The sequence below is a fragment of the Narcine bancroftii genome, chromosome 3 (assembly GCF_036971445.1).
Source record: "Narcine bancroftii isolate sNarBan1 chromosome 3, sNarBan1.hap1, whole genome shotgun sequence".
NCBI lineage: Eukaryota > Metazoa > Chordata > Chondrichthyes > Torpediniformes > Narcinidae > Narcine > Narcine bancroftii.
This window is the reverse complement of record NC_091471.1, coordinates 266,259,476-266,285,546: the sequence shown is the minus strand read 5'-3', so window position 1 is coordinate 266,285,546 and position 26,071 is coordinate 266,259,476. Positions and strand designations below refer to the sequence as shown.

Sequence of the window (26,071 nt, the reverse complement as noted above, 5' to 3'; positions counted from 1 at the left end):
TCTGCCTCTCTACTTTAAATTGACCTTTTCTCCTGAAGTTGTGGCCACTCGTTCCAGACTCCCCTACCCTGGGAAACATCTAGGCCTTTCAGCATTCAAAATGTCTCTACGAGGCCTCCCCCTCTTCTTCCTATGTCCAGCGAGTGCAAAGCACAAAAAGGCCAGAAGAGCTCAGCATCAAGAGGAGACCTTGGTGAAGGGGCTCAGGCCCGAAGTGATGGATACCTTTGGCTTCCTGTACATGCTGTGCTGAGTTTCTCCAGCACATTTGTTCATTGCTATCCAATTTTGGCAAACTTCCCTCCCCTGAAAATATCTGTTGAGCCATTTTTGAAAGGAGTTGTTGAATTTGATTTGATTCCAAATTTCAGCAGGGCACAATGAACCTGCTGTAATTTAATTAAAATTATTCATTTTACTTTAGAGACACTGGCGATGAAGGAACAGTGATATATTTGAAGTCAGGCCAGTACAAAAACTTATCTTGATCAGATAAGCAACAAATTGCCAGTATTTTATTTTTTTTAACCAATGATCACAAGTGTGTGTCTTATGGTCATTGACTCTCCTGCTGGTAGGAACTCATTTATTTTGTCGCTGTCCCTCTCTACCTGTTCAATATTTTGGTAAAAACATTCCTGATATTTTTGGGAAGGTGCCTGCTTACGAAGGATTAAGTTGCAAACACAGAGTATAACAAATTGCTGTTTGTGGCTTGGGTATCAAAAGTTTGTACTTTTAACCAAGGGCCAAAACCCAGGTCTTTGGTTGCAGGGTCTGTCTGATACTGCAACGGTACTGCGACATGAGTCAGTCCCCGGCAGAAGGAGCTCCTTGTCAAGGGGGCTTCCTGCTTCCATTCCGATTACTGGGGAAAAGGTGCTGGAAGCACCTTTTAAATCGCAGGGGGATCGACCCATTAAATCGTCAACCCGGCGATTTAATGGGGAGATCCCGCCCACCCCCGCAAGTACCGCCGGATGTTCAGATGCTGGCTGCCCGGTGACGCACGCATGCAAGCGCTGACGTCACCGGAATAAGCGGGTCGGCCATTTTCCTGTTCAAATGCCCTGTGGACATGACCTAGGTAAGTTTAACTGGGTTCTCTGACTACCTCTGAGGTGGGTCAGGGGCCCGGTTGGGTTCTGACAGGGTTGACTGGGTCAGACCCTTTCAAACTGACGTGTAACTGGGGTGCTAATCGGGCAAATTGCCTGTTCTACACGGCAGTTTGAAAGGGCCTACAGAGAAACCCACACCAACAGATAGCAGGAAAGATGTGTTGCTTTTCCTGCCATCCGTCTATCTGGACCCTTCCGGCTTGCTCTGCTTTTCAATGTTGCAGCTGACCGGTTGCCTCTTTCCCCAGGTTCTGTCCCACCCCTACATCTAGAACACCTTTCAAAATGCCACCCCTCCTAGGAAATGGGAAAAATTGCAGGCAAGCTGAACCCGGGAGCCTTTCACACTGCACCATAATTTGCAGGTAATTCTGCAACTCGGGATTTTAAGGGTGGGGGGGGGGGTTCAGCCTCCAGCGATGATGTCACAAGTGACGTATTACGTACAAAGCTCTGATAGCCCAGCTGATGGCACATTTCACAGTAGTCAGAGGGCAGCCAGCCGCACTCTGACAGCCCCGCCAATGGATTCATGGCCATTAATAATTTTTTTTCAAACACCAAATCAACACCAAAGTGTAAATCCCCTTCCCAGATTAGTATAAAACGATAAACACCCCTTCGATTCCCTCTCCAGTGAGAACATTCGCTTTTCTTTCGCTAACGTGTTGCCATAACGTTGTAGGCCTCTGTATCTTCTAATTGATGTAATTGAGCCTTCCATAATTAGACCGACAACATAGGTTTTTTTCCCCCATTTGCGTGTAAATCAGCTGGGAGCTGCACTGAGTTAGAGCCCGTTATGTTGTTTTTTGTTTGGCCACTGGATAATAGCACCTCACTTAACACTTTTCAAGGGCAAGAAACAATCTTTCAGAGATGCCCAACTTTGCCACAGTGTGGTCTAGGAGACGGTCGCTTTCATTTTGAAACCGAACTCCATGTAGTTCTACATTTGTTCAGTTCGACCTGAAAGGGTGCAAAAAGAGTGGGTCCAGAGCAGAGAGAGTGGCCAAGGAACGCCCATCCCGGTAACATGACTGTTATTCGAAGAGAAAGTGGTGGCTGCTTTTGGGGGACTTAAACCGTGGAGGGGAGCTCAGGTCATGCTTGGATAGGGTGGGAAAGATGGGGGCTGTTTTAACCATGTGTTCCCTCAGCAGGCTGGGGTCCTGTCTGTGCAGTAGTGTCCCTTGTTATGCAGCTGTGGTCCCAATTCCAAGAATTCTACAGTCACTAGATTGAGGGGGGACTTGGTAGAGGGGTTTAAGATTTTAAAAGAGACAGACAGAGTAAACGTGGATAGGCTTTTTCAATTAAGAAAGGGGGAGATTCAAACTAGAGGGCATGGTTTAAGATTGAAGGGGGAAAATTATAAGGGGAACATGAGGGGAAATTTCTTTATGCAAAGGGTGGTGGGGATGTGGAATGAGCTTCCGGCAGACGTGGTCGAGGCGGGATCATTGGTTACATTTAAGGAAAGACTGGATCGTTACATGGAGTGGAGAGGACTGGAGGGGTATGGACCGGGTGCTGGTCAGTGGGACTAGGAGGGTGGGGATTTGTTACGGCATGGACTAGTAGGGCCGAACTGGCCTGTTCTGTGCTGTATGGTTATTATATGGTTATCTATACAGTCATTAATGTATAGATTAATGTATTAATGGTGGCAACAGGAATAGCAATACAACTAAAAAAGTTCCCGGGTTTTGGTGAAGAACTACGCAGTGAGACGATGGGGCTGTCAGGATGGTGCGAGGCGGTGGAATCGGTGTGGTACTGATGGGGGGAAATGGGGCAAGAGGAAGAGGGAATGGAAGCAGGAGGGAGGAGAATGGAGGAGGAAGAGAGTGAAGTGGTGGGCCTGTCAGGCCGCGGGGCTCAGGCAGTGGGGATGTCAGAGCGCGGCCACCAGAGCTGTCAGACTGTGGCTGGCTGCGCTGTGAAATATAACTGCCAGACTGACACAAGCACGTCATTAATGGTACCCGGTAAGTCGAGTAGACCATTATGGTGGTACACCACAGGGGGAAACCTCTGTACCTGCAGAAGAGCATGGGGACAAGACAACACCTGGCCAGCTATCATTCAGCTGACCTGCATGGACTAAGCCCCACTCTGTCGGGTGTCATTCACCCTCCGGGATATCAGCCTGAGCCGACTCTTCGAAGTCTCTCTCAGAGCTCACAGCAGCACAATCTCACAGCTGGCTCTGTGGAGTTTTACGTCGAATAAAGCCTGTTGTACAGTCTTTTAGTTTTGTATGTTTGCTTCTACCGACAGTGCACCACAGTGATTGGTGAGTTAACTCAACTGGGCTTTGATACATGCCCCCATTGACTTGCCCTGACTGGTTACGTCATTTCACACCAGGTGATTCACGTGATTTGACCTACCAAATTAGAGGGTTAATTCACGTGTAATCGACAGTGTGAAAGGGGCTTATGGTTCAGACCCTGCCTTGAATGCACACAATTACTGAGCAAAGATTCCAAGGTTGCTGAATTCACAGCTCATCTTGAGTTGAAGCAACTTCTCCTCAGGCCTAAATGGTCAGGTTGTGATAGTACAGATTCTATCACTAATGTGTATATGCACATATGTACAGATGGTAGTGTAGGATGACTGTGATTGGCTGAGAGTGTAGCCACACCTACTGACAGGTCTTAAAGGATTGCTCCTAGCCAGACCAGGTCATTCTGGACTGTTCGACCTACTTGTGATATGCTCCAGTCTTTTAGTTAATAAAAGCCTTGGTTTGGATCAACAAGTCTTTGGTTCTTTCGACGCGCATTACACAGGTGCAATGCACAACCATGCTGGAGAAACTCAACAGGTCACACAGCATCTGTAGGAAGTCGAGGGTAAGCCAACGTTTCGAGCCTGGGCCTCGTCGTCAGCTGTGCGGTCAGATCCCATTTTAAGTCTGTTACTCTTCGTTTCATACCCTTCTGATCGTGGAAACAAGTCGCTGGCGCCTATTCTGTCAAGCCCACCAATATTTTTTAATACATTTTGAAGTAATTGCTTCACCTTCCAAACTGGAGATCATAAAATTATTCTAATCACTCTTTCATGGATCAATAATCCCAAGGCTTCCATGATGTCTCCACTCAAATCCATGACCAGTATCTTCTAGAATAGTAAGGGCAAGAGACACAAGGGTAACACCACAACCTGTTGGTGTCCTGTCAAGTCTCACGCTTGGGAATATCTCCTTGTTCTTTCACTGATGCCAGATGAAAACTGCCAAAGGGAACATTTTCTCCACACTGTGTCGTTCGAGAAGTCTCTCAAACACCACTGAGAAACCATGATCTGGCCATTTATACATTGCCGGGAGCATCCAGAGGAAAAGGCAGTCCGACTGCCAAAGGATTCACCCTTGATTTACTTTTTCCTGCACTCTTTTTCCTCCCGAGGGTTTGGAGAATTATTGAAACAAAAGGAAAAACCAATCAATAGGTGAGATGTAAGTGAAATGAAATGTAAAATGATGTAAGATGAAGTATTATAAATTCAAAGTAGTGAGCAGAATAGAGATGGAGGATAAATCAGTTTGGGATTAGAAAATGAAATGAATGCCAGGCACTGAGGACCATGTTTCTGGGTGGCTAATTGATGTGTTCCCATCTTCAATGTGGCACCCCTTCCCCCTCTCCTCCCCTCCCCGTCGACCAAATTCTGCCTTTGCTCTGATCCTATGCAAATTCTTAACCTTCTCCAGCCGTGACAACCCCTTAACTTGGCCATTTTGTCCACAGATGTTGATTGGTTCCCTTCTACATTTCCATTTTCTGCTTGACTTCCAGAAAAACTCATGTGACATTTATATGAACTTGGGATCAACCCGTTAAAAAAGTGATCAGCTCCGCTTAAAGCAGTCCTGCTGTGCTCTGTGCTTGACAGTCAGTGAAGTTCATGCAATGTGTTGTTAATGTGTATGTGGGTTGACATTAATCCCGGATGTTACCAGGATTGGGAGCCTTAAGTAACAGGCAAGTGCTGATATTTTCCTCCCTCGGTCAGAGAAGGACGAGAAGAGATTTCATAGAGGAGTTGAAAATCATGGGGTGGGGAGGGGGGACACAGTGGAGAGAAGGTTCTGATTAAAAAGGAAGGACCTCAACAAGAGCATGTCAACATAAACTGACTGGCAAAAGAACCAGGTAAGAAATGAGGGGAAGTTCCTTCACCCAAGGAATGCACAATCTGAAATACTAAGAATCAGATCCAACAGGAACTTTCAAAAGCCAATTGGACATGTTCCAAAAGAGCACTAACCAAGGGGAGAGGGGGCTGGGAACAGCTTTTCCAAAGAAGCTGATGGAGCCAATTGTTTTTCTCCTGTGATTAAACGTTGTTATTCTGTAATCATTGTTATTACAATTCTGCTTTGCCCCATGTGGGCCCATCTTCATGAGGTCTGGTATCATCCCAGAGAACGAAGTGCTAAATCCTTCCTCTGCTGTGAAGCTTCAATGGTTCAAATGGAGAGTGCCTGATATGAACTAAAGGAGTCGCCGTTGTGCTAATTTTTCAGAGTGGAGAGCGGCTAACGATGTCCCAAAAGACATAGCAATTGCTTACTTGATCCAGTGCAGTTTCTACGGACATGCCATCTATGCCACGGTCTACATGGATGCCTGGAGAAAGGACTCCGTGGTGATGCTGATCCATCATGTGATCACACTGGCTCTGATTACCTTCTCCTATGCCTTCAGGTGGGTGTGGTTGTGCGCTGAGGTTGTCAACTCTGGTCGATTCCTGAAGGGTTCATCTCATGACTTCCTGCTTCTGATCAACCATCATTTGTCCCCCATTTTTAATGTTGTAATGTTAAAAAATATGTACATTTTTCTTCTAAGGGATTAATCTTCAATTCCTGGACAATCCTGGACAAGTGTCAACTGTAAAAAATGCCAAGAGAGGGAATCACTGTGCAACAGGACTCCTGATCTTAGGATGTAACTAGAAAGTCTGTTTTTCTTATTAGAGTGAATGCCAATCCTCACCCCTTAACATGGCCCTCTGATTGTGAGTGAATGATGTTTCGGTGTTTTTAACCTTTGCCTGTTAATCTTCCAAGGTTTTTTACCGAGACAGGAAAGTGATGGAATACCCTGCCCTTGGAAGTGCATCAAGGTTCTTGGTACAGCTCTGGAAGTCTGTCCCTAACAGCACTGTGACTGTGCCTTCAGCTGAAGGACTGCAACGGTTCAAGAAAGTGGCTCACCATCCCCTTCTCTTTTTTTTTTTATTTTTTTTTTTTTTAATTTTTTTATTTTTCACACCATAAATCACATTAGCCATGATATACACTATTTCTTTTTCACACATATACAGTGACTTTTTCTCCCCCCCCCCTTTCCTCCCAAACCACCCCCCCACCCCCCCCTCTCATCCATTTTAGGTATACAATCTAGGTTGCATTAAGCCAGTCAGACAATGTTGTCATTCAACAAAATTACACCAGAAATTCTACTGAGTCCATTCTTTTCTTTCCTTCTCCTTCCATCAACTTAGGTAATGTTTGTCCCCGGTAGGTTTTCGCTATTGTATTTAATGTAAGGCTCCTATACTTGTTCGAATATTTCAATATTATTTCTTAACCAATATGTTATTTTTTCTAATGGAATACATTTATTCATTTAAATTTGGTAGTTTCTTCCTTTTAATTTGGTTATGTATTCCATTAATATTTAAAGACATATAGTTCAGCGTAGCCCTTTTATATTTTGTTTATCTTCTCTTTCCGTTTTTCCATCATTACCTTTCCTCCTTTTCCATTTCTGTTTTCTTATTTTCAACTCTTTATAAGACAACATTCCTACAACATCTAACATTTTCCTTATTCTCCTATTTCTATCTTATTTATCCCCAATCTCCCCTTCACCTCCTGAGTTGTCCTTTATCCCTTGTCGGACAACCACATCTCCCCTCTCCATTTGGATTTGCGAATCCACTCGCAAGCGTCAACTGATTTTGCAGTGACCGCTATTTCCCCCCACCCCGCCTCCCCCAGAAAAGATTTCACTTTTCATATGTCACAAAGGTCCCTCTTTTAATTCCCTCCTTATTCTCTCTATTCCATTACCTTCCCTTATTAATTCTTGTCTATACTATCTATATTTTCCTCTAAGTACAGATACATTCATGTATGCTCATTGTCTCTATTCACTCTTATACCTCTTTACCTGCATACATATCAATCGTGATCATTTTTACTCTCATTACCCGTCTTCATCCCTCAGTCTATTTTTGTCTTTACCCACATACATATCAGTCGTGATCATTTTAACTCTCATTACCCGTCTTCCTCCCTCAGTCTATTTTTGTAATTGTTCTGCAAATTTTCGTGCTTCTTCTGGATCCGAGAATAGTCTGTTTTGTTGTCCTGGAATAAATATTTTCAATACCGCTGGATGCTTTAGTATAAATTTATACCCTTTCTTCCATAAAATCGCCTTTGCTGTATTGAACTCTTTTCTCTTCTTTAGGAGTTCAAAACTTATATCTGGATAAATGAAGATTTTTTGCCCTTTATACTCCAGTGGTTTGTTGCCCTCTCTTACTTTTTCCATTGTCTTCTCCAGTACCTTTTCTCTTGTAGTATATCTTAGGAATTTTACTACAATAGATCTTGGTTTTTGTTGTGGTTGTGGTTTAGAGGCCAATACTCTATGTGCCCTTTCTATTTCCATTTCATGTTGTAGTTCTGGACATCCTAGGGTCTTAGGGATCCACTCTTTTATAAACTCCCTCATATTCTTGCCTTCTTCATCTTCCTTAAGGCCCACTATCTTTATGTTATTTCTTCTGTTATGGTTTTCCATTGTATCTATTTTTTGAGCTAGTAGTTCTTGTGTCTCTTTAGTTTTTTTATTAGATTCCTCCAATTTCTTTTTTAAGTCTTCTACCTCCATTTCTGCTGCTACTGCCCGCTCTTCCATCTTGTCCATTTTTTTTCCCATTTCTGTTAAGGTCATCTCCATTTTAATTATTTTCTCTTCTGTGTTGTTTATTCTTTTTCTTAAATCCTTAAATTCCTGTGTTTGCCATTCTTTAAATGACTCCATGTATCCTTTAATAAGAGCAAGTATATCCTTTACCTTGCCTATCTTTTCTTCTTCTATTTCACCATACTCTTCCTCTTCTTCTTCCTCTGGGTTGACCATCTGTTGTTTCTTTGTTGCCCTTTCCTCCTCTTCTTTCTTGTTTCTATTGTCTTCTGTGGTCTCTTCTTGCTGCAGGTGTTCTGCAGCTGTCGTTGCCGGCTGTGGAGATCGACTCCCCAGCTGGTCCCCCCTCCCGTCGGTGTGTTTTTTTTCATTCGCATCGCGCATGCGCGAAGTATCGCGCATGCGCGGTTGCGCACTTTTGCTCGGCTCTGCGAGCCATTTTTGTAGTCCATTATTTACCGACCTGAGGGAGCGGGTTTCTCTCTCCGCAGCGGGCCTCTTCGGACAGGTAAGGCCTTCACCTTTTTCCTCCTTTGTCTTCTCTTCCTCTCTTCTTACCGTTGCTTTCGACTTTTCTTTTTTTGTCGCCATCTTCTTTCCACCTTTATACTCACTTTTCTGTAACTTTTATTTCTGTGCCTTTGTGTTTTCTCTTGTTTTTCCCGACTTTTCTGGAGAGGGCTGGAGTTCACCGTCCGGCCACTACTCCATCACGTGACTCCTCTCCACCATCCCCTTCTCAAGGGCAATTAACACTGTGCAATCAACACTGGTCTTGTCAGCAATGGTTACATCCTGCACATAATTTTGTAATATTTCCCCAGTGCCTATGGGAAAATCATTGATAGATTAAAATGAGTGGAATTAAAAAAAATACAGCAATTCTGTGATCTAAAACCGAGCCAGGGGGTAGAGGAGAGCAGAGACCCAGAAGGTATTATGGGCTGGAAAACTTGGAGGATGAGACCACCAAGAGAAAGATTTTGAAATTGAGCTATTATTGGAACCATTGTAAGTGAAGTACAAAGGTGGTGGGTAATTGGGACACAGGAGTTGAGATACAAGAAGCAGGGTTTTAGATGAACTCGTTGTTTGGGTAGGTTTAAAGATGGAAGGTTCTGACAATGGAGCATTGGAACAATTAGGAGTAGCTTGGGTGAACATTTCAGCAACAAGGTAGTTGAGACAGGAGAGCGTGAGCCAATGGAGTGGTGCTGTGAGTGATGGAGAGGGTGCCGTCATAAAACACATGATTCTGTTGACACTGGTTAAGTGAGAAAAAAACACAAATGCCGGAGAAACTCAGCAGGTCAAACAGTGCCTTTTTGTAGCAAAGGTAAAGATACATCGCCAATGCTTCAGGCTTGAGCCCTTCATCAAGGTGGCGGTGCAGTCACCGCAGTTGTCTAAACATGGTGAACAACGTTGTTTTGTTAGGGGTGCCACAGCACCAGAGTCCTGGGTTCAATCCTGACTTTAGGCGCAGTTTGTGTGGAGTTTGTACATTCTCCCTGTGACTGCATGGGTTTCCTCCCATGCCAAAAAGATATGCCGATTGGTAGGTTCATTGGCCACTGTAAATTGCTCCTCATGTGGATGAGTGTTAGAACCTGGGGAGATGTAGGGAGAAATTTTAAAAATGGGATTCATGTGGGAATAGAGTAAATAGGTGCTTGATGGTCAGTGCAGATTCAATGGGCTGAAGGGTCTGTTTCTGTGTGGTTCCTTTCTCTATCACTCTGTAATCTGTTGGAAAAATTGGCACCATGCCCTTTATTTTCAAACATGTTCCAGCTGATGTGTTAACCACTTGGACAAAGTAACCATTTATTTTTGATGCAGGTATCACAACATTGGAATCTTGGTTCTCTTTCTGCATGATATCAATGACATTTTGCTCGAGTTCACGAAGCTCAACGTTTACTTCAAAAACAGAGCTGGGGTCCACCACCAACTGAATGACGTGGCTTCCAATATTGGATGCTGTGCCTTTGCAGTGAGCTGGTAAGTTACTGTTCTTGGGTGAAGCTCGTAAATGGATCCCAGCGTAGCCCCCAACCGGTACTGCCGATCGTGAGCCACCTTGTCCCTTGGACAAAGTTTTGGACCAATCCTCCTACCATTGCTCATGATATTTCATACGGTAAAACCCATATTATCCAGAATTCAAACAACCGGCAAAAAAGATCGGAGAATAAATAGGTTAAAAATACAGGTTTAAAATTGGCACACCTCACTGTTAGTTCGCCAATCACGCAACACGCAACGAGAAAATACACTTTTCTGGCATCTATCATTCCCCAAAGGTGCCGGATTCCAGGGGTTTTATTGTACTGTATAAGGGGTCTTCTGTACTTACAAGACAGCGAGGGACTGAGAGGTGTGAAGGAGCAGAAGGTGTTCATGTTTAGGGACCTGAAAGCTAATGGATAGCAACAGTCTCCACTCTCTGGGTGAAGATGTGCCTTCCCACTGTGCAGTGTGATCTTTTACATCACCCTGTGACCGAGCCAACGGGTCATCATTTAGCAGTTCTGTCATAAGGCTGATTTTTACGCACCTTGCAAGAAGGGCCTCGGGCGCTGGCTTCCTAATTGTGTCGGAGGTTTGGGCTGCGGCTGCAGAGGCCGTGGGAGCGCTGGAGGCAAATCCAGGGGCACTCAGCCTCTCCTTTTTTGCTTATCTTTCTCCAATTATTAGGGGCATCAGGCAATGCTCATGGCGACTCTTTGTTTACCTTACGCTAGAAAAAAGTTTAAAAGTGTATCATATTTTTAATGTATTATTACGTGACAATTAAAGGAGCCTTGAACCTTGAATCAGACTAATGGGATGTTGGTTTGCATCTCAAATGGTATGAAATATAACAGAAAATTTTTAATTTTTAATTCAGACATACAGCACGGTTGCAATCCTTTCCAGCCCAAATACACCCAATTGACGTACAACGCTGGTACATTTTTAAAGGGTGGGAGAAAACCAGAGCACCCGGAGGAAATCCACACAGACAGAGCTGGATTCGAACTGAGTCATTGGCGCTGTTACAGCGTTGCACTGACCTCTGTTTTAACCATGCCACCCTAAATAAACCAGCTCACGATCAGAATCCCATCTGCCACTCTGAACATGACCATGGTCAGGTCCTGGCCATAACAGCATCCCAGAGATCTTAGCTATCAACCAGAAGTTCGACCAGACCATTCATGTAAATATTCTGGCTAGAAGAGCAGGTCAGAGGCTGGGTATTCTGCTAGTGCAACTTGAACAATGCCAAACACCATGCAGGACAAAGTGGCTCACTGCGTTAGCAGCCCATATACCAGCTTTAACATCCACGGCCCCCTTTTTGAAATGCTTTCCCCTTTTTATCCTCTCTGGCTGAGATTACACGCATCCAACCCAACATTCCTTAATATGTGCATAGCCGTTACAATCTAAGGGCTATTCATAAAATGAAGTACTTGGGAGTTGTGTGTTTGTGTGTTCCAAGTGGAGAAATATGTGAGTATTGTTTTACAGGAAAGAAAGGATCTATATTTATGTTGCACATTTCACATGAAGTATTCCAGGGTGTTTAACAGTTAAAAATTGGCCTCATGATGACCCATCAGCTCTGTCACAGATCGATGTAAAAGATCGCACTGCAATGTGGAAGGAACTTCTTCACACAGCATGTGGAACAAGCCACCAGCTGAAATGGTGAATGCAGGCTTGATTTGGATAGGAGGGGTATGGAGGTCTGTAGTCCAGGTGCAGGTCAATGGGACCAGGCAGAATAATAGTTTGGCACTGACTCGATGGGCCAAAGGGCCTGTTTCTGTGGTGCTGTGTTCAATAGCTGGCAAAGTTCAACTCTGGAGCAACTTTCAGTGATAGTTTTGGGGGGGGTGGGGAATCTCATGCACAGATTGCTTCCCAACCCCTCCTTTGCTATGTCACTTGCGAAAAATCACTTCACTGTCTGTAAGCTCTTTAAACGACATCAGGCTATGGATAGACAACCTCCTTAATGTCTCTCTCTGATGCATTTCAGTGATATTTTCAGACCTACAACTGGGTGTTGTGTCTTGGGACAGTGAGATGGCTGGATGTTGATAGTGAAGTTCCTTCTCTGCAACCCTCTCTCTCTTTTTCTCATAGGTTCTGGTTTCGACTTTACTGGTTTCCCCTGAAAGTGCTGTACGCCACCTGTTACTCCAGCCTTCAGTCTGTTCCCAATATCCCCTTTTACTTTTTCTTCAACATTTTGCTGCTTGTCCTCACTTTGATGAATATTTATTGGTTTCTGGTGAGTAATTCTGTTGAGGGGGGTGGGTCTCTGCCCACCTTCCACCTGGACCTCTCTCACCCCACCCTGTTGACTGCGGGAGGAAAGAACCGTGGCGGGAGGAAAGGGTTCGTTCTTGCTGGTTGGGAGAGGGAGTGGGGCATGATGATAAAAGCAAGAGGGGAGGAGTAGATTTGCATCACCAGTACTGATAATCCTAGAAATTATATCAACGTTACAGCTGCAATCTGGACCCAAGTGATTTTTTGCCAATCCTGGTGTTTGCACACAACTCTTCCATCTTCTCATCCTGCCAGAATCTATTCCTCTTTTATTTAGCTGTTCACCTTCTTCCAAGCCCTTGGTGGCCATCCTAACCTTATAATTTAGACATACAGCATGGTAACAGGCCATCCTCGACCATGAGTCTATGCCGCCCAAATACCCCAATTAACCTATGAATCCAGTGCGTTTTTGAAGGGTGGGAGGAAACCGGAACACCCGGAGAAAGCCCACGCAGAGATGGGGAGAGCATCCAAACTTCTTACAGGCAGCGTTGGATTCGAACCCTGGTCACTGGTTCTGTAGTAGGTGTTGCATTAAACCACTACATTAACTGAATCACCCGCACAGTTGAAATCATCACTCTTAATTGTCAATTGCTTGTCGATTCAATTTATCATGGTTACACTAGTCTCTATAATCTGCAACTAAGGTTGTTCTATTCACATATGTAGCTTCCCTTAAAAAACTTCCGCACCATTTTATTCACAGGAGGAGGTCAAATGTTGGGGCTATTGTGCGAATGGGGTGGTAATTTTGACCTGGTTGGTGTTAATGGGGTGGTAATTTTGACCCGAAGTTGGTGTTAATGGGGTGGTAATTTTGACCCGAAGTTGGTGTTAATGGGGTGGTAATTTTGATCTGAAATTGGTGTTAATGGGGTGGTAATCTTGACCTGGTTGGTGTTAATGGGCTGGTAATCTTGACCTGAAGTTGTTGTTAATGGGTGGTAATTTTGATCTGAAATTGGTGTTAATGGGGTGATAATTTTGACCTGGTTGGTGTTAATGGGGTGGTAATTTTGACCCGAAGTTGGTGTTAATGGGGTGGTAATTTTGCCCTGATATTGGTGTTAATGGGTGGTAATTTTGACCTGAAGTTGGTGTTAATGGGTGGTAATTTTGACCTGAAGTTGGTGTTAATGGGTGGTAATTTTGACCCGAAGTTGGTGTTAATGGGGTGGTAATTTTGATCTGAAATTGGTGTTAATGGGGTGGTAATTTTGACCCGAAGTTGGTGTTAATGGGGTGGTAATTTTGCCCTGAAATTGGTGTTAATGGGTGGTAGTTTTGACCTGAAGTTGGTGTTAATGGGTGGTAATTTTAACCCGAAGTTGGTGTTAATGGGTGGTAATTTTGACCCGAAGTTGGTGTTAATGGGGTGGTAATCTTGACCTGAAATTGGTGTTAATGGGGTGGTAATTTTAACCTGAAGTTGGTGTTAATGGGGTGATAATTTTGACCTGGTTGGTGTTAATGGGGTGGTAATTTTGACCTGAAGTTGGTGTTAATGGGGTGGTAATTTTGCCCTGAAATTGGTGTTAATGGGCTGGTAATCTTGACCTGAAATTGGTGTTAATGGGCTGGTAAACTTGACCTGAAGTTGGTGTTAATGGGGTGGTAATTTTGATCTGAAGTTGGTTTTAATGGGAAGTAATTTTGATCTGAAGTTCATGTTATGGGGTAGTAATATTGACCTGAAGTTGGTGTTAATGGGGTGGTAATTTTGATCTGAAATTGGTGTTAATGGGGTGGTAATTTTGACCTGGTTGGTGTTAATGGGGTGATAATTTTGACCTGAAGTTGGTGTTAATGGGGTGGTAATTTTGACCTGGTTGGTGTTAATGGGGTGGTAATTTTAACCTGAAGTTGGTGTTAATGGGGTGGTAATCTTGACCTGAAATTGGTGTTAATGGGGTGGTAATTTTGACCTGGTTGGTGTTAATGGGGTGGTAATTTTAACCTGAAGTTGGTGTTAATGGGGTGGTAATCTTGACCTCAAATTGGTGTTAATGGGGTGGTAATTTTGACCTGGTTGGTGTTAATGGGGTGGTAATTTTAACCTGAAGTTGGTGTTAATGGGGTGGTAATCTTGACCTGAAGTTGGTGTTAATGGGGTGGTAATTTTGACCTGGTTGGTGTTAATGGGGTGGTAATTTTAACCTGAAGTTGGTGTTAATGGGGTGGTAATCTTGACCTGAAGTTGGTGTTATTGGGGTGGTAATTTTGACCTGAAATTGGTGTTAATGGGGTGGCAATTTTAACCTGAAGTTGGTGTTAATGGGGTGGTAATTTTGACCTGAAATTGGTGTTAATGGGATGGTAATTTTGACCTGGTTGGTGTTAATGGGGTGGTAATTTTAACCTGAAGTTGGTGTTAATGGGGTGGTAATTTTGACCTGAAATTGGTGTTAATGGGGTGGTAATTTTGACCTGGTTGGTGTTAATGGGGTGGTAATTTTGACCTGGTTGGTGTTAATGGGGTGGTAATTTTAACCTGAAGTTGGTGTTAATGGGGTGGTAATTTTGACCTGAAATTGGTGTTAATGGGATGGTAATTTTGACTTGAAGTTGGTGTTAATGGGGTAGTAATTTTGACCTGAAGTTGGTGTTAATGGGATGGTAATTTTGACTTGAAGTTGATGTTAATGGGGTGGTAATTTTGACTTGAAGTTGATGTTAATGGGGTGGTAATTTTGACCTGGTTGGTGTTAATGGGGTGGTAATTTTGACCTGGTTGGTGTTAATGGGGTGGTAATCTTGACCTGAAATTGGTGTTAATGGGATGGTAATTTTGACTTGAAGTTGGTGTTAATGGGGTAGTAATTTTGACCTGAAGTTGGTGTTAATGGGGTGGTAATTTTAACCTGAAGTTGGTGTTAATTGGGTGGTAATTTTAACCTGAAGTTGGTGTTAATGGGGTGGTAAACTTGACCTGAAGTTGTTAATGGGTGGTAATTTTGACCCGAAGCTGGTGTTAATGGAGTGGTAATTTTGCCCTGAAATTGATGTTAATGGGGTGGTAATCTTGACCTGAAATTGGTGTTAATGGGCTGGTAATCTTGACCTGAAATTGTTGTTAATGGGAGGTAATTTTGATCTGAAGTTCATGTTATGGGGTAGTAATTTTGACCTGAAGTTGGTGTTAATGGGGTGGTAATTTTGATCTGAAGTTGGTTTTAATGGGAAGTAATTTTGATCTGAAGTTCATGTTATGGGGTAGTAATTTTGACCTGAAGTTGATGTTAATGGGGTGGAAATTTTGACCTGGTTGGTGTTAATGGGGTGGTAATTTTGTCCTGAAGTTGGTGTTAATGGAGTAGTAATTTTGATCTGAAGTCACCACATGAGGGTGAAGGATTGTTTATGCCCCAGCACGTGTCCCACGACCACTGCTCCACAGTCATGGGCAGTCCCAATGTCCCTTCTCACTGACCCAGAGGGGACCATCACACTGCCATGGAGAGGACAAAAAGTGAGGGGTTTGAAGGGTGAATGTTGTGTATTTTCCCTTTGAAAATAGCATCACGAGAGAGAGAGAGAGAGAGAGAGAGAGAGAGAGGCCTTACTTGTCTTAATTCATCTCAATGATGGCCCGAAACTGAAACTCTCCCCTCAATGCACCACGTACCTGACGTCATCCGTGGATTTGCGTTCCCACAGCACTCCGCGTACCTGATGTCACGGGAGCATATGCTTTCCCATAACACTCTTTCCCGCCCCAAAGAAATATTTTGTACTTACTGGTAAATAAGTATAAAGTTAAAACTAACGATGCTGACACTACATAGAATGTAATGATGTTAATACTAAGAGAATTTAACTAGGTTAACAGTAATCATGGTAACTGCAGTACTGGAAATATACAAAGTCTTTAGCTGCTCCCCATAGTACATTTGAAATGTACCGAATAAAGTCTTTAAGTCACTGCACATAGACTCTTAGAGGGTGTCTTTCTCCATCTTCATCCCCCCTCCCCCCCACCCAGAGAACTGAATCTCTCCTCACAACGCACTGCCTACCTGGTGACACCTGTGTATGCGCATTCCCACAACAAAAGTGGAAGGTAAAGGTGAGACACCGGCCCTCAATACCAGCTTCACCTCCTGGACGTGAATCAGGTTGAGCAGAGGAGAGACCCAAAGGGCACCAACTGACTGTAAGGGCCTTAGGAGAGGGCAGGTCTCTTGAGGGGAGTTTGTCTCTTCTGCAAAATAAAAGGTGCAGGACGTCAGAGAATGCCTACTACGGGGAGGAAAGTTTAGGGGAGACATCAAGGGGTGTTTTTTTTTAATGGACAGAGAGTTGTGGGTGCTTGGAATGCCTTTTCAGGGATGGTGGTGGAGGCTGGAACAGTAGGGGCATTTAAGAGACTTTTAGACAGGCACATGGATGAAGGAACAATAAGGGGGGGAAATGTATATATAAGCTAGCACAACATCATGGGCTGAAGGGCCTGTTACAATCCACTGACCTTGCTTCACTTTCAATGGTTATGGGAGGAAAGACATAGATAAGATAGACAGATAGAGTTGTTTCCATTGGTGGGGTAGACCAGAACTAGGGGATGTAGCCTCAAGATCCAGGGGAGTAGATTTAGGATGGAGGTGAGGAGGAACTGCTTTTCCCAGAGGGTGAGCAATTTGTTGAATTTGCTGCCCATTGAAGCAGTGGGGCTACCTCATTTAAATACTTCTTTTTAAAACAAGGTTGGATAGATTTTTAAATAGTTAGGGAATTAAGCGATATGGGGAAAAGGCAGGTAGGTGGAGATGAGCCTAGCGTCAGGTCAGCCGTGATCTCATTGAATGGCGGAGAAGGCTCAATGGGCCGGATGGCCGACTCCTGCTCCTATTTCTTTTATGTTCATCCTATGGGAATAATACAGAAGGAAAGGCTGAGAGTCGTCATATTTCAGAAACCCAGTCACCCCGCCCCATAGTCTGTGATTTGTCCAATTTCAGTACATCGTGCTACTTGTGGTGAAGGTCTTGACCGGCCAGGTGATGGAGGTGAACGATGTTCGAGAGTACGACATTGAGGACAGGCACAAGCCATTCGTGCACAAGGAATGCGAGCACCCGAGAAGCCCCTCCAAAGATGGGTAAGAGCATAATTGATATATGGGATGGTGCTACTGAACTGAAGGGAAATATAATCATAGAGCCATTGTGTACAGAATCTTAAGGATAGGCTAAAATAAAACTCTATGAAGTCTGAATGGATATTGGAATATTTTGTTAATTTTTAAATTTTTTTCACATACACCATGGTAACAGGCCATTTCGGTCCATGAGTCTGTGCCGCACAATTAACCTACATCACTCCCTCACTGTACGTTTCAAATGGTGGGAGGAAACTGGAGCCCCCAGAGAAAACACACCTAGACACGGGGAGTATGTACAAACTCCTGACAGACAGCATGGGATTGAAACCCCCGTCCCGATCGCCGGCGTTGTAAAGGCATTGTGCAAACCGCTACACCGGCCGTGGCGCCCCACTGCAATGCTTTCTTGGAAGTGACTTATTGACATTGTCACAGGGATGAGGGACTTACTGGATGGAGGGACCGGTTTAAAACCCCAAATGGTAGATCGAGAAAAACAGTTCCAATTGGCAGAATGGTCAGATAGGGGTGATGATGTCATTGTTGAATTTGATGCAGCAAGAAGTTTTAATTTGAAATGCATTGATGGAGATGTTCATGGAGGCAGGTTCATCTGTGCTGTTAGAAGGAGCACTTTAAAAGGAAATAAAACTCTGGGAAATGAGTGAGGGAGTGGATGGATTCAGACTGATCTTGGAAAAGTCTAGTGTGAGCTTGGATTGAGGTGTTTCATCTGCTGTGACCATTCTGTGATTCTGAAATCAGCTAGTAGTTACAGCCCACAGTTCCAGTTACCCATTAGACCACGGCTAACGGAAGTAGTCAAGGATGCAATCATGGGATTTAATGGGAGAAAGAATAGACTGAAGAAGGAAGGGAGTGTGAGTTCAGTCATGAGGATCGGGGAAAGGTCGGACTGATCAACTTAGTCTACCCGTCATAAGCTTGCACGAAAATGCTGGGCAAGCACAGCATCTGCAAATTTTCCTGTTTAACTCTGGAGCCCATAGGGCTACCTGTTTTTCACAAACTGGTGCATTGTGGGAAGGCATCATATATTTCAATATAGAGGGCATAATAGGAGAGATACAGAGTGGGTGTTACCCTGAACCTAAAACCTAAAAGGAGGAATTCCTTCCATGAGAGGTCTTCAAATTGTTCAAACTAAATACCCTGGAAATCATTGTGGACAGGGTCGCTGTGTGAATTTAAAGGTGACATTTTATTATCAGATGATAGGGATGTCAAAGTTTGAGGGTAGCAGGGAGAAAGGTAGAGTTGTCCACGAGGGAGCAGGCCTGCTACGCTGAATGGGTTGACTCCAGTGCCGATTTACTCAGTTATGTTTTACATTAAAAATTTGAATATAGGCTTATTTTGTTTGTGGTCAATAAATGTTTCTCTGTTCTCCTGTGTTAGGTCCAAGACAGCAGCTATAGAAATTAGCCCAGATGGTGTTATATTGCAAATAATATTTTTAATTATTAATTTACAATTATATTACACATAATCTAATTTATTTACAGTTATTTAAACTTAACTAAACATATCTAACAGCCCTAAACTATGCACGAATATAATGGTGTGCCGCTACAGCTCAAGGCCCAATTTTTGAAAAGCAGTTCCAAATTCAGTTTCAGAAAATCCCAGTGTTGACACATAGGCTTGAAATAGATGCTATACGCAGGCTTTAGATGAAATTAGCAGTTCATGAAATGGATGAAAGAGACTGGGGGTGACAGAATATTGATTAACTCATGAAACCCTTGTTGAGGTGCTTCCAACGAAATGTCCTTTTTGACGAGTGCCAACCAAAACTCCCCTATTCTCTGGCATAGGGGGACATAAAGCAAGTGATGCTCACAAAGCTTCCAGAACACTTCTCGTGGGTCAGCCGAACTCAAGTGACTTTCACTCTGGTCACCATCCAAGCGCAATACTTCTTCTTCAAGTACAACCCTTTTCATGGATCAGTTGATCAAAAGTGACCTTCACTCTTTTTGGTCACGGAGTGGTCTTCTCATTCCTCTATAACTAACAGGAGGAAATCAGACAGATTCCTTACACGGGAAGTCCTTGACTTCCGACTTGAGTTAAGTCCACCTGCACATATGACCAAAATTTTTAAAAAATCTTTATTAAAACTACTGAACAAGTACATAATTTGTATTAAAAGTACTGTATACAGTGGTTCCTGCTCCTCATGGCAGCCCAAAGTCCCTCCTCCCTGTTCCCTACAACACCCCAAAGTCCCTGTTCCTCATCAGCAGCCCAAGGTCCCCTTTCCCTGTTCCCTGACTTATGATCAAACCTGAGTTCCAATCAAATCCTTCTGTCCTATTACAGTTGTAAGTTCGGGACTACCCGTATACTCATTCCTTTATAACTAACAGGAGGAAATCAGGCAGATGGTCTAGGACCAAGAATGAGGCCAATCCAGCACTCTTCTTCAGAGAGCTATTTTCTCCTGTGCAGTCTCCTTAAAATGGCCCCCGAGCAAAGCTGTGCACTGCTTCTTCAATATGCTGGACACATGGTCTCTGCACCTGGGATTTCCAGGGCTCTTCTCCTAACTCTGCAAATGTATCTATCTTGGAACATGCTGCCTTCAAAGCCTGCTGCCAGTTCACAGACACTTTCCAAAATCTGCAGGCTTTGTTAAATCTGTTCTCTTAAAGTAGCAGTCCCACACAAATGAAAATGAACTGAAAAATGGGAGCATGTCACATTCTGTGAGATACAGTAAAATCACTATTATCAGGAATTCAAGCAACTGGCAGCCTTAAGCAGTCGGCAAAAGGAAATCGTGGAAAGTAAATGGGTAAAAAATATGGAAGATAAAATTGGCACTCCTCACTGTTAATTCTCCATTGGTGCAACACACAGTTTAGAGCAACCAGGAAATTCACTTATCCTACATTTACCAATCCCCATAGGTGCCGGATACCAGGGATTTTACTGTATTTAAGATGTTTCTGTAAACTTAATTTATTTCTGTTAGCAATTTATTTCTGAAAACTCTGTGTCCTGGTGACAATGAAGATTTTTCCAACCCCTTCCTGAGTCCACACCTTTGCAAAGAATTTTGGGCATCTGGTTGCAACTGATCGACCTCTTGATTTGTTTACTCTTTAGATGGCACCAGAGAAATGGGATCATCAAGGACAAGTGGTTATAATGAAGCACAGGGACTACTGGACATCATAGCCTTCGCCACGTTTACAAGGACTTCTGAATCCAGATTTGGTCAGAATGAAGGGCTGATTTGTCTGTGGTGTTTCCTCAATTGAGATTGGAAGCTGGGGTGAGGGTGTGGGGGGGGCAAGGTTCTGCTGAGCCAGCATCTGTTTTCATTGCTGGTTGCCCTCAACCTCATTCAAAATACCAACGCTCTCCCACGTCTTGATTTTTCTTTAAATACTGTGAACCATTTCTTCATTTGCTGGAGACAGAAGTAAAACATTAAAGTCTGCAGACATCGTGGTTGAAGTAAAGACACGATGCGGGAGAAACTCAGCAGGTCAAGCAGCGTCCTTTATATAACAAAAATAAAGATATATAACTGAAGTTTCAGGCTTGAGACCTTCATCGAGGTATCAGCAAAATGTAAGGCCAGGCGCCTGTCTACATTTTGCCCATACCTGGATGAAGGCTTATCCAGGTTTGCTCTATAACAGTGGTTCTCAACCTTTTTCTTTCCACTCACATCCCACTTTGAGTAATCCCTATGCCATCGGTGCTCTGTGTTTCGTAAGGGATTGCTTAAGGTGGTAGGTGGGTGAAAATAAAAAGTTTGAAAACCACTTTAATTGTACCTAATTGACTCATTATGTGCACGTTTTCATAACTCCAAAGGAAATGGGCCAGAGACAATTTTTCTCAAGCAAAATATTTCATTAATAATTGGGTCTAGAGCAGTGATTCTCAACCTTCCCTTCCCACTCATATCCCACCTTAAGTAATCCCTTACTAATCACAGAGCACAGATGGCATAGGGATTACTTAAAGTGGGATGTGAGTGGAAAGAGAAAGGTTGAGAACCACTGTTCTATACGGTATACTGTTTGACCTGCTGTGTTTTGCCAGCATTGTTATTACTCCATTTGCTAAGGCCTGTTTTCCATCAGTCACCCCAGTCTTTGTACTTAATGCTCCCCACCAATCCTGCAAATTCCCATGGTCATTATGGGTCTAGAGGTCACTCAGAACGTGAACTGCCTCCATTTGCCAAGCACTCCTGTTGAGAATGTGGCCCTTTAAATGTCTGCCCTTCTCTTTCCCTGAGCAAAGGTTTCCTGTCAGATTCAGAAGTCTTGGGTGGAACATTGCCCTGGAACCAACATGGGATTTCTGCAGCTGTCGCTCAATCCTTCTCCCCCTTCTCACTGAACACCCATCTCAAATCTTCAGTATGCTACACGCAAAGCTCAGTGGAATGTTTATGCCCTGATACTGGTTACGATGTCCTGGTGAAACCTTTCACCGTGCTCATCACTGACTGCACCAAGGTCAGCAGGGAAGACATCCAAGTGCGAATGCAGAAAATGAATTTTTGATGACATGTGACACTTCATGGTTTTGTCTGCTTGAAGGAGACTTTCTGTGATACTTTATATCTAAAAAAAATGGCACGTGATATGAACATTTTAAAGTGATTTTTGTGATCAGCAGCCCAAAATCCAGAAAATACACCTAAATGTGTTCAGGAAGCAAAATCTTTGTTGTCCAGTGTTAACCATATAACCGTTTACAGCACGAAAACAGGCCATGTCGGCCCTTCAAGTCCGTACCGGTTCACTTGAACAACTCCACTAGCTCCTCCGCAAACTCCTGAGGAAGTAGAGGCTTTCTTCATGATGCCATTGGTGTGTTGATTCCAGGAAAGATCTTCCGAGATAGTACATCATATATATTTTGACCCAGAAAAAATTAATACCCATGACTCTGGATAATAAAATCCTGCACACCTGGTGCTGGAAGGTGTATCGTGGCTTGTTATGAGCAAGGGAAGCTTATGTCATTCAAACAACTAAAAAAATATATAATTTGTCCAATAAAACTTTCTTTTGCTATCTCCATCTAAGATCTTTCTTAAGGGATAACCGACTATGGCCCTGTCCATGTGCAGAGACATGGAGATTCTAATTCGAAAGGGGACTAAGTGTAAGTTTATCTCTATGATGCATCTCCAATTCCAAAGTGAGGGCCGGACTTACACAGGATATTATAAAGCAAATCTTGTTACAATGGTTAAATGAATCTCTTCCTCCTGCCCCTCACCTGATCCGGGGAGAGCTCCATACTTGACAAGACCCCATCAATGCAGGGCCTGTGGGTAACACCACTTGGGGAAAATGGGACACGAGTTCAAATAAGCCATAGCACCTTTGCATTAAAGAGGAAAGGCAATTGAGAGTTCTTCCCAATCATACCAGTCTCAAATCAACACAGGTGGCTTGTAATGAGCTAGACGATGGAAGCCATGGTGGGGGGGAACGTCTGTGAAAGTGAACATAAGTTATATTCCCATCCAATGTCAAATTCCATTGTTGAACAGGAAAGTCTGCGGACACTGTGGTTGGATTGCCATTCACAAAAGTGCTGGAGAAACGCAGCAGGGCACAGAACATCTATAGGAAGCAAAGGAATATAACCAATGTTTCAGGCCTGAGCCCTTCATCAAGGACTGAGCAAAAGGCAGACAGGTGCGTGAATAAAAAGGTGGGGTAGGGGAATGGAGAGATGGTCAACTTTGTTCTTGATTCATGATCTCCACTGACCAGAGGTGACATTCATTGCCACTTCCTCATTTCCCTCCCCCCATCCTTCACCCTCTTTGAAGGTGCTGAGCCAGTTTATCCTCAAAGCACGAGCTGAACTTAAACCAGCTGTCACAGAAAGCAGGATGAGGCCATTCGGCTCCCAACACATTCAGCTGCTCTAATAAATCACAGTTGACCTGCATGATCTTGACCCCGACCTTGTTTCAGTGATTGTCAGTATACCACCCCATCAAAAATCTGCCCATCGCAGGTTTCAATTGACCTTTCATCTTTCTCGGGAAGATGGTTACAGATTTTCGCTTCTCCGTAAAGGGAATTAGCAGCTATGATTTCTATCTGTGCTTCTAAGTTAGAGGTATACCTGAGGCCCGTTCATTTCGAGTCAAATTTATTGTCATCTGATCGTACAACCAGACAAAACAGCGTTCTCCGGTCCTCTGTGCAAAACACACAGACACACAGCCAGACATGACACACATACAGACAAACAATACGTATACAGGACAAATGTTGCTAGCATATATGCACAGGTACCATGGAGGAATATGATTAATTATGCTGCCTCCAACTTTCAAAAAGTCAGTATTTAGGTTTCCCAAGGAAGGTGTGTTATTGGAAGGGCTGGGAACCTTGGCACTGTAAGTTAGTGATAAACTCTATGTTGGGACATGAAAACACTGAACCTTCAGTCTCCTTTGACCAAACCCAGCCTTTGTTCATCTGGGGAAACCTGCTTTTGCTGGAGAAGCAATTGACACCAAACAGAGCTCCTTGAAAGGCAAGGAATTAATTGGCGCTGTTAGAGTTTAGTTTTGACTTTAGACAATTTTAATATAGAAATGGGAGCTAGATGACTAGTCAGCCTCCCCTCCCCCCCCCCCCCCCCCACCTCATCCTACTAATTACCAATAGAGAACTTCCAGCAGCTCCCAGGGTTATTCAGGAAGTCCATTCCCCACTGTAGGTCTCAGCCACGTGAAGTACATCCGGTTTCCCACGATGGGCCGCCGGTCCATTTCGAAACAGGCTGGGCCCAGCCTGCTGGGATGGTGTGTTTGAGCATTGGGATCCACATCGGGAAATTCGGTTGCTTGTCATTTTCCAGGAGGAGGAAATAGGAGGAAAATTCTCATGCATCCAAGGGCTTCAACAAACCAGTAGAAATCAATGAGAAGGTTCTCAAAAACCATCCAAATAAAGAAACAAGAAAAATAGGAGCAGATGGAGGTCCTTTGGCTCATTAAGCATTGGCTTCAGCTGTAATCTCTGATGACCACCATTAATTACAATTGTTTCCCTTAAAATCCAAACATTTATCTGAATCAACCTTGAATAAATTAATTGATTCTGCTTCTCTCAGTCTCTTGGGCAGAGAATTCCAAGGATTCACAATCCTCTTAAGATAAATGTACAATAAAACCCCTGTTATCCAGAATTCTAACAACCAGCAGAAAATATTTGGAAAATAAATAGGCAAAAAATACAGAAGTTTAAAGTCGGTGCGCCTCACTGTTAGTTCGCCAATCACGCAGCACACAATCTCAAGCAAATTCACTTACCTGGCATCGACTGGTCCCCATAGGTGCCGGATACCAGGGGTTTTATTCTCTGGCCTCAGTGATGACCTCTCATTCAAAGAACCTGATCAATCAAGGATCTTGACTTTCTTCACTCCCTACCTTGCCTCATCACCTTTATCTCCTCGATGTCTTGAAGCTGATTGAAGCAACCTAAAATCTACGCAAGGTCAAATCATCCAAGCCAACAAAACAACTCTTAAAGCTGTGGCCTTTCTCGATCCTTAGATGCAAGCCAAGAAAATCCAGCAGATGCTCCTCAGCTATGTTCACAATGTGGGTAGTAACCAGGAGACACGCATGCACTGGGTACATTTCCAATAATCCTCAGGAAGGTGACCAAATTCTCTCTGAGGCAGCCGACCAGTTGATGGTCATTCTTAATTTGTGTATTCCTACAGTTAATCTCTCTGCAACTGTGTCATCAAGAATGGGTGTAAATCCTTGACTGAGATGACTTGTGTGCCAATTGTGTTGCCTGTTTCTGCATGTCTTCCTGATCCACAGTAGACCACTTGAAGTTGTATGCTATCGGGGCGTAAATAATTTGTTTTTAAAAATAAAATAGGAAATGTTACCATATGTTGTGCATTTTTGTATAATTGTTGTCTTTTAGTATGCACATTTAATAAAATTAAATATAAATCACGAAGAAATTGGCTCTTGGAAGCCATAAAATAAGTTTGGCACAGACTAGATGGACCAAAGGGCCTGCTCCTATGCTTTAGTGCTCACTTGGATCTGTTGGATGATGGGGAACCGATGACCATTATGGTTGTTGGCCCTTTGCGTCAAACTGTTTGGCAACAGTGTGTGTCACAGATTGTACTCTTTGAAAATGTCCTTCCCGGTTCTCCTTTCCCAAGGCCCAGAAAGCCAGCAAATGTCTTCCCAATCACACTGCGCTGTGGCTGTGGTTGTCATTGAAACTATCAGTGGATGGGTTGTGGGTGCATTGGAGCCTGACAATAACTGGTTGAGCGTGGGGGTGGGGGACAGTGTTGGCACAGAGACATCAGGAGTCCATGGTGATGGATGGTCTCGGATTTTGAGCCTCTGGGATTGTGGAATTGAGGAGCGATCAGGAGAGTGTGGAGTTGCAGATCAGGAGATGGAAAAGTCAAGTCAGGGCACAAGTGACTTGGCCTCAGGAATGTCCAATCAAAGTTCTGGAGTGAAACAACATGTTTTG

General features: G+C 43.6%; 1 protein-coding gene across 1 annotated transcript in view; it reads left to right on the top strand.

Annotated features, from left to right (window-relative positions):
• Nucleotides 1–25,441, top strand: part of cers1 (ceramide synthase 1) — a 40,296-nt gene extending 14,855 nt beyond the window's left edge. Inside the window, exons 3-7 of the mRNA XM_069928034.1 lie at nt 5,665–5,845; nt 9,926–10,087; nt 12,224–12,371; nt 17,377–17,516; nt 20,655–25,441. Coding sequence (XP_069784135.1) covers nt 5,665–5,845; nt 9,926–10,087; nt 12,224–12,371; nt 17,377–17,516; nt 20,655–20,697 — 674 coding nt within the window. The 3' untranslated portion in view covers nt 20,698–25,441. The remainder of the gene's footprint in view (nt 1–5,664; nt 5,846–9,925; nt 10,088–12,223; nt 12,372–17,376; nt 17,517–20,654) is intronic.
• The last annotated feature ends 630 nt before the right edge of the window (nt 25,442–26,071 follow it).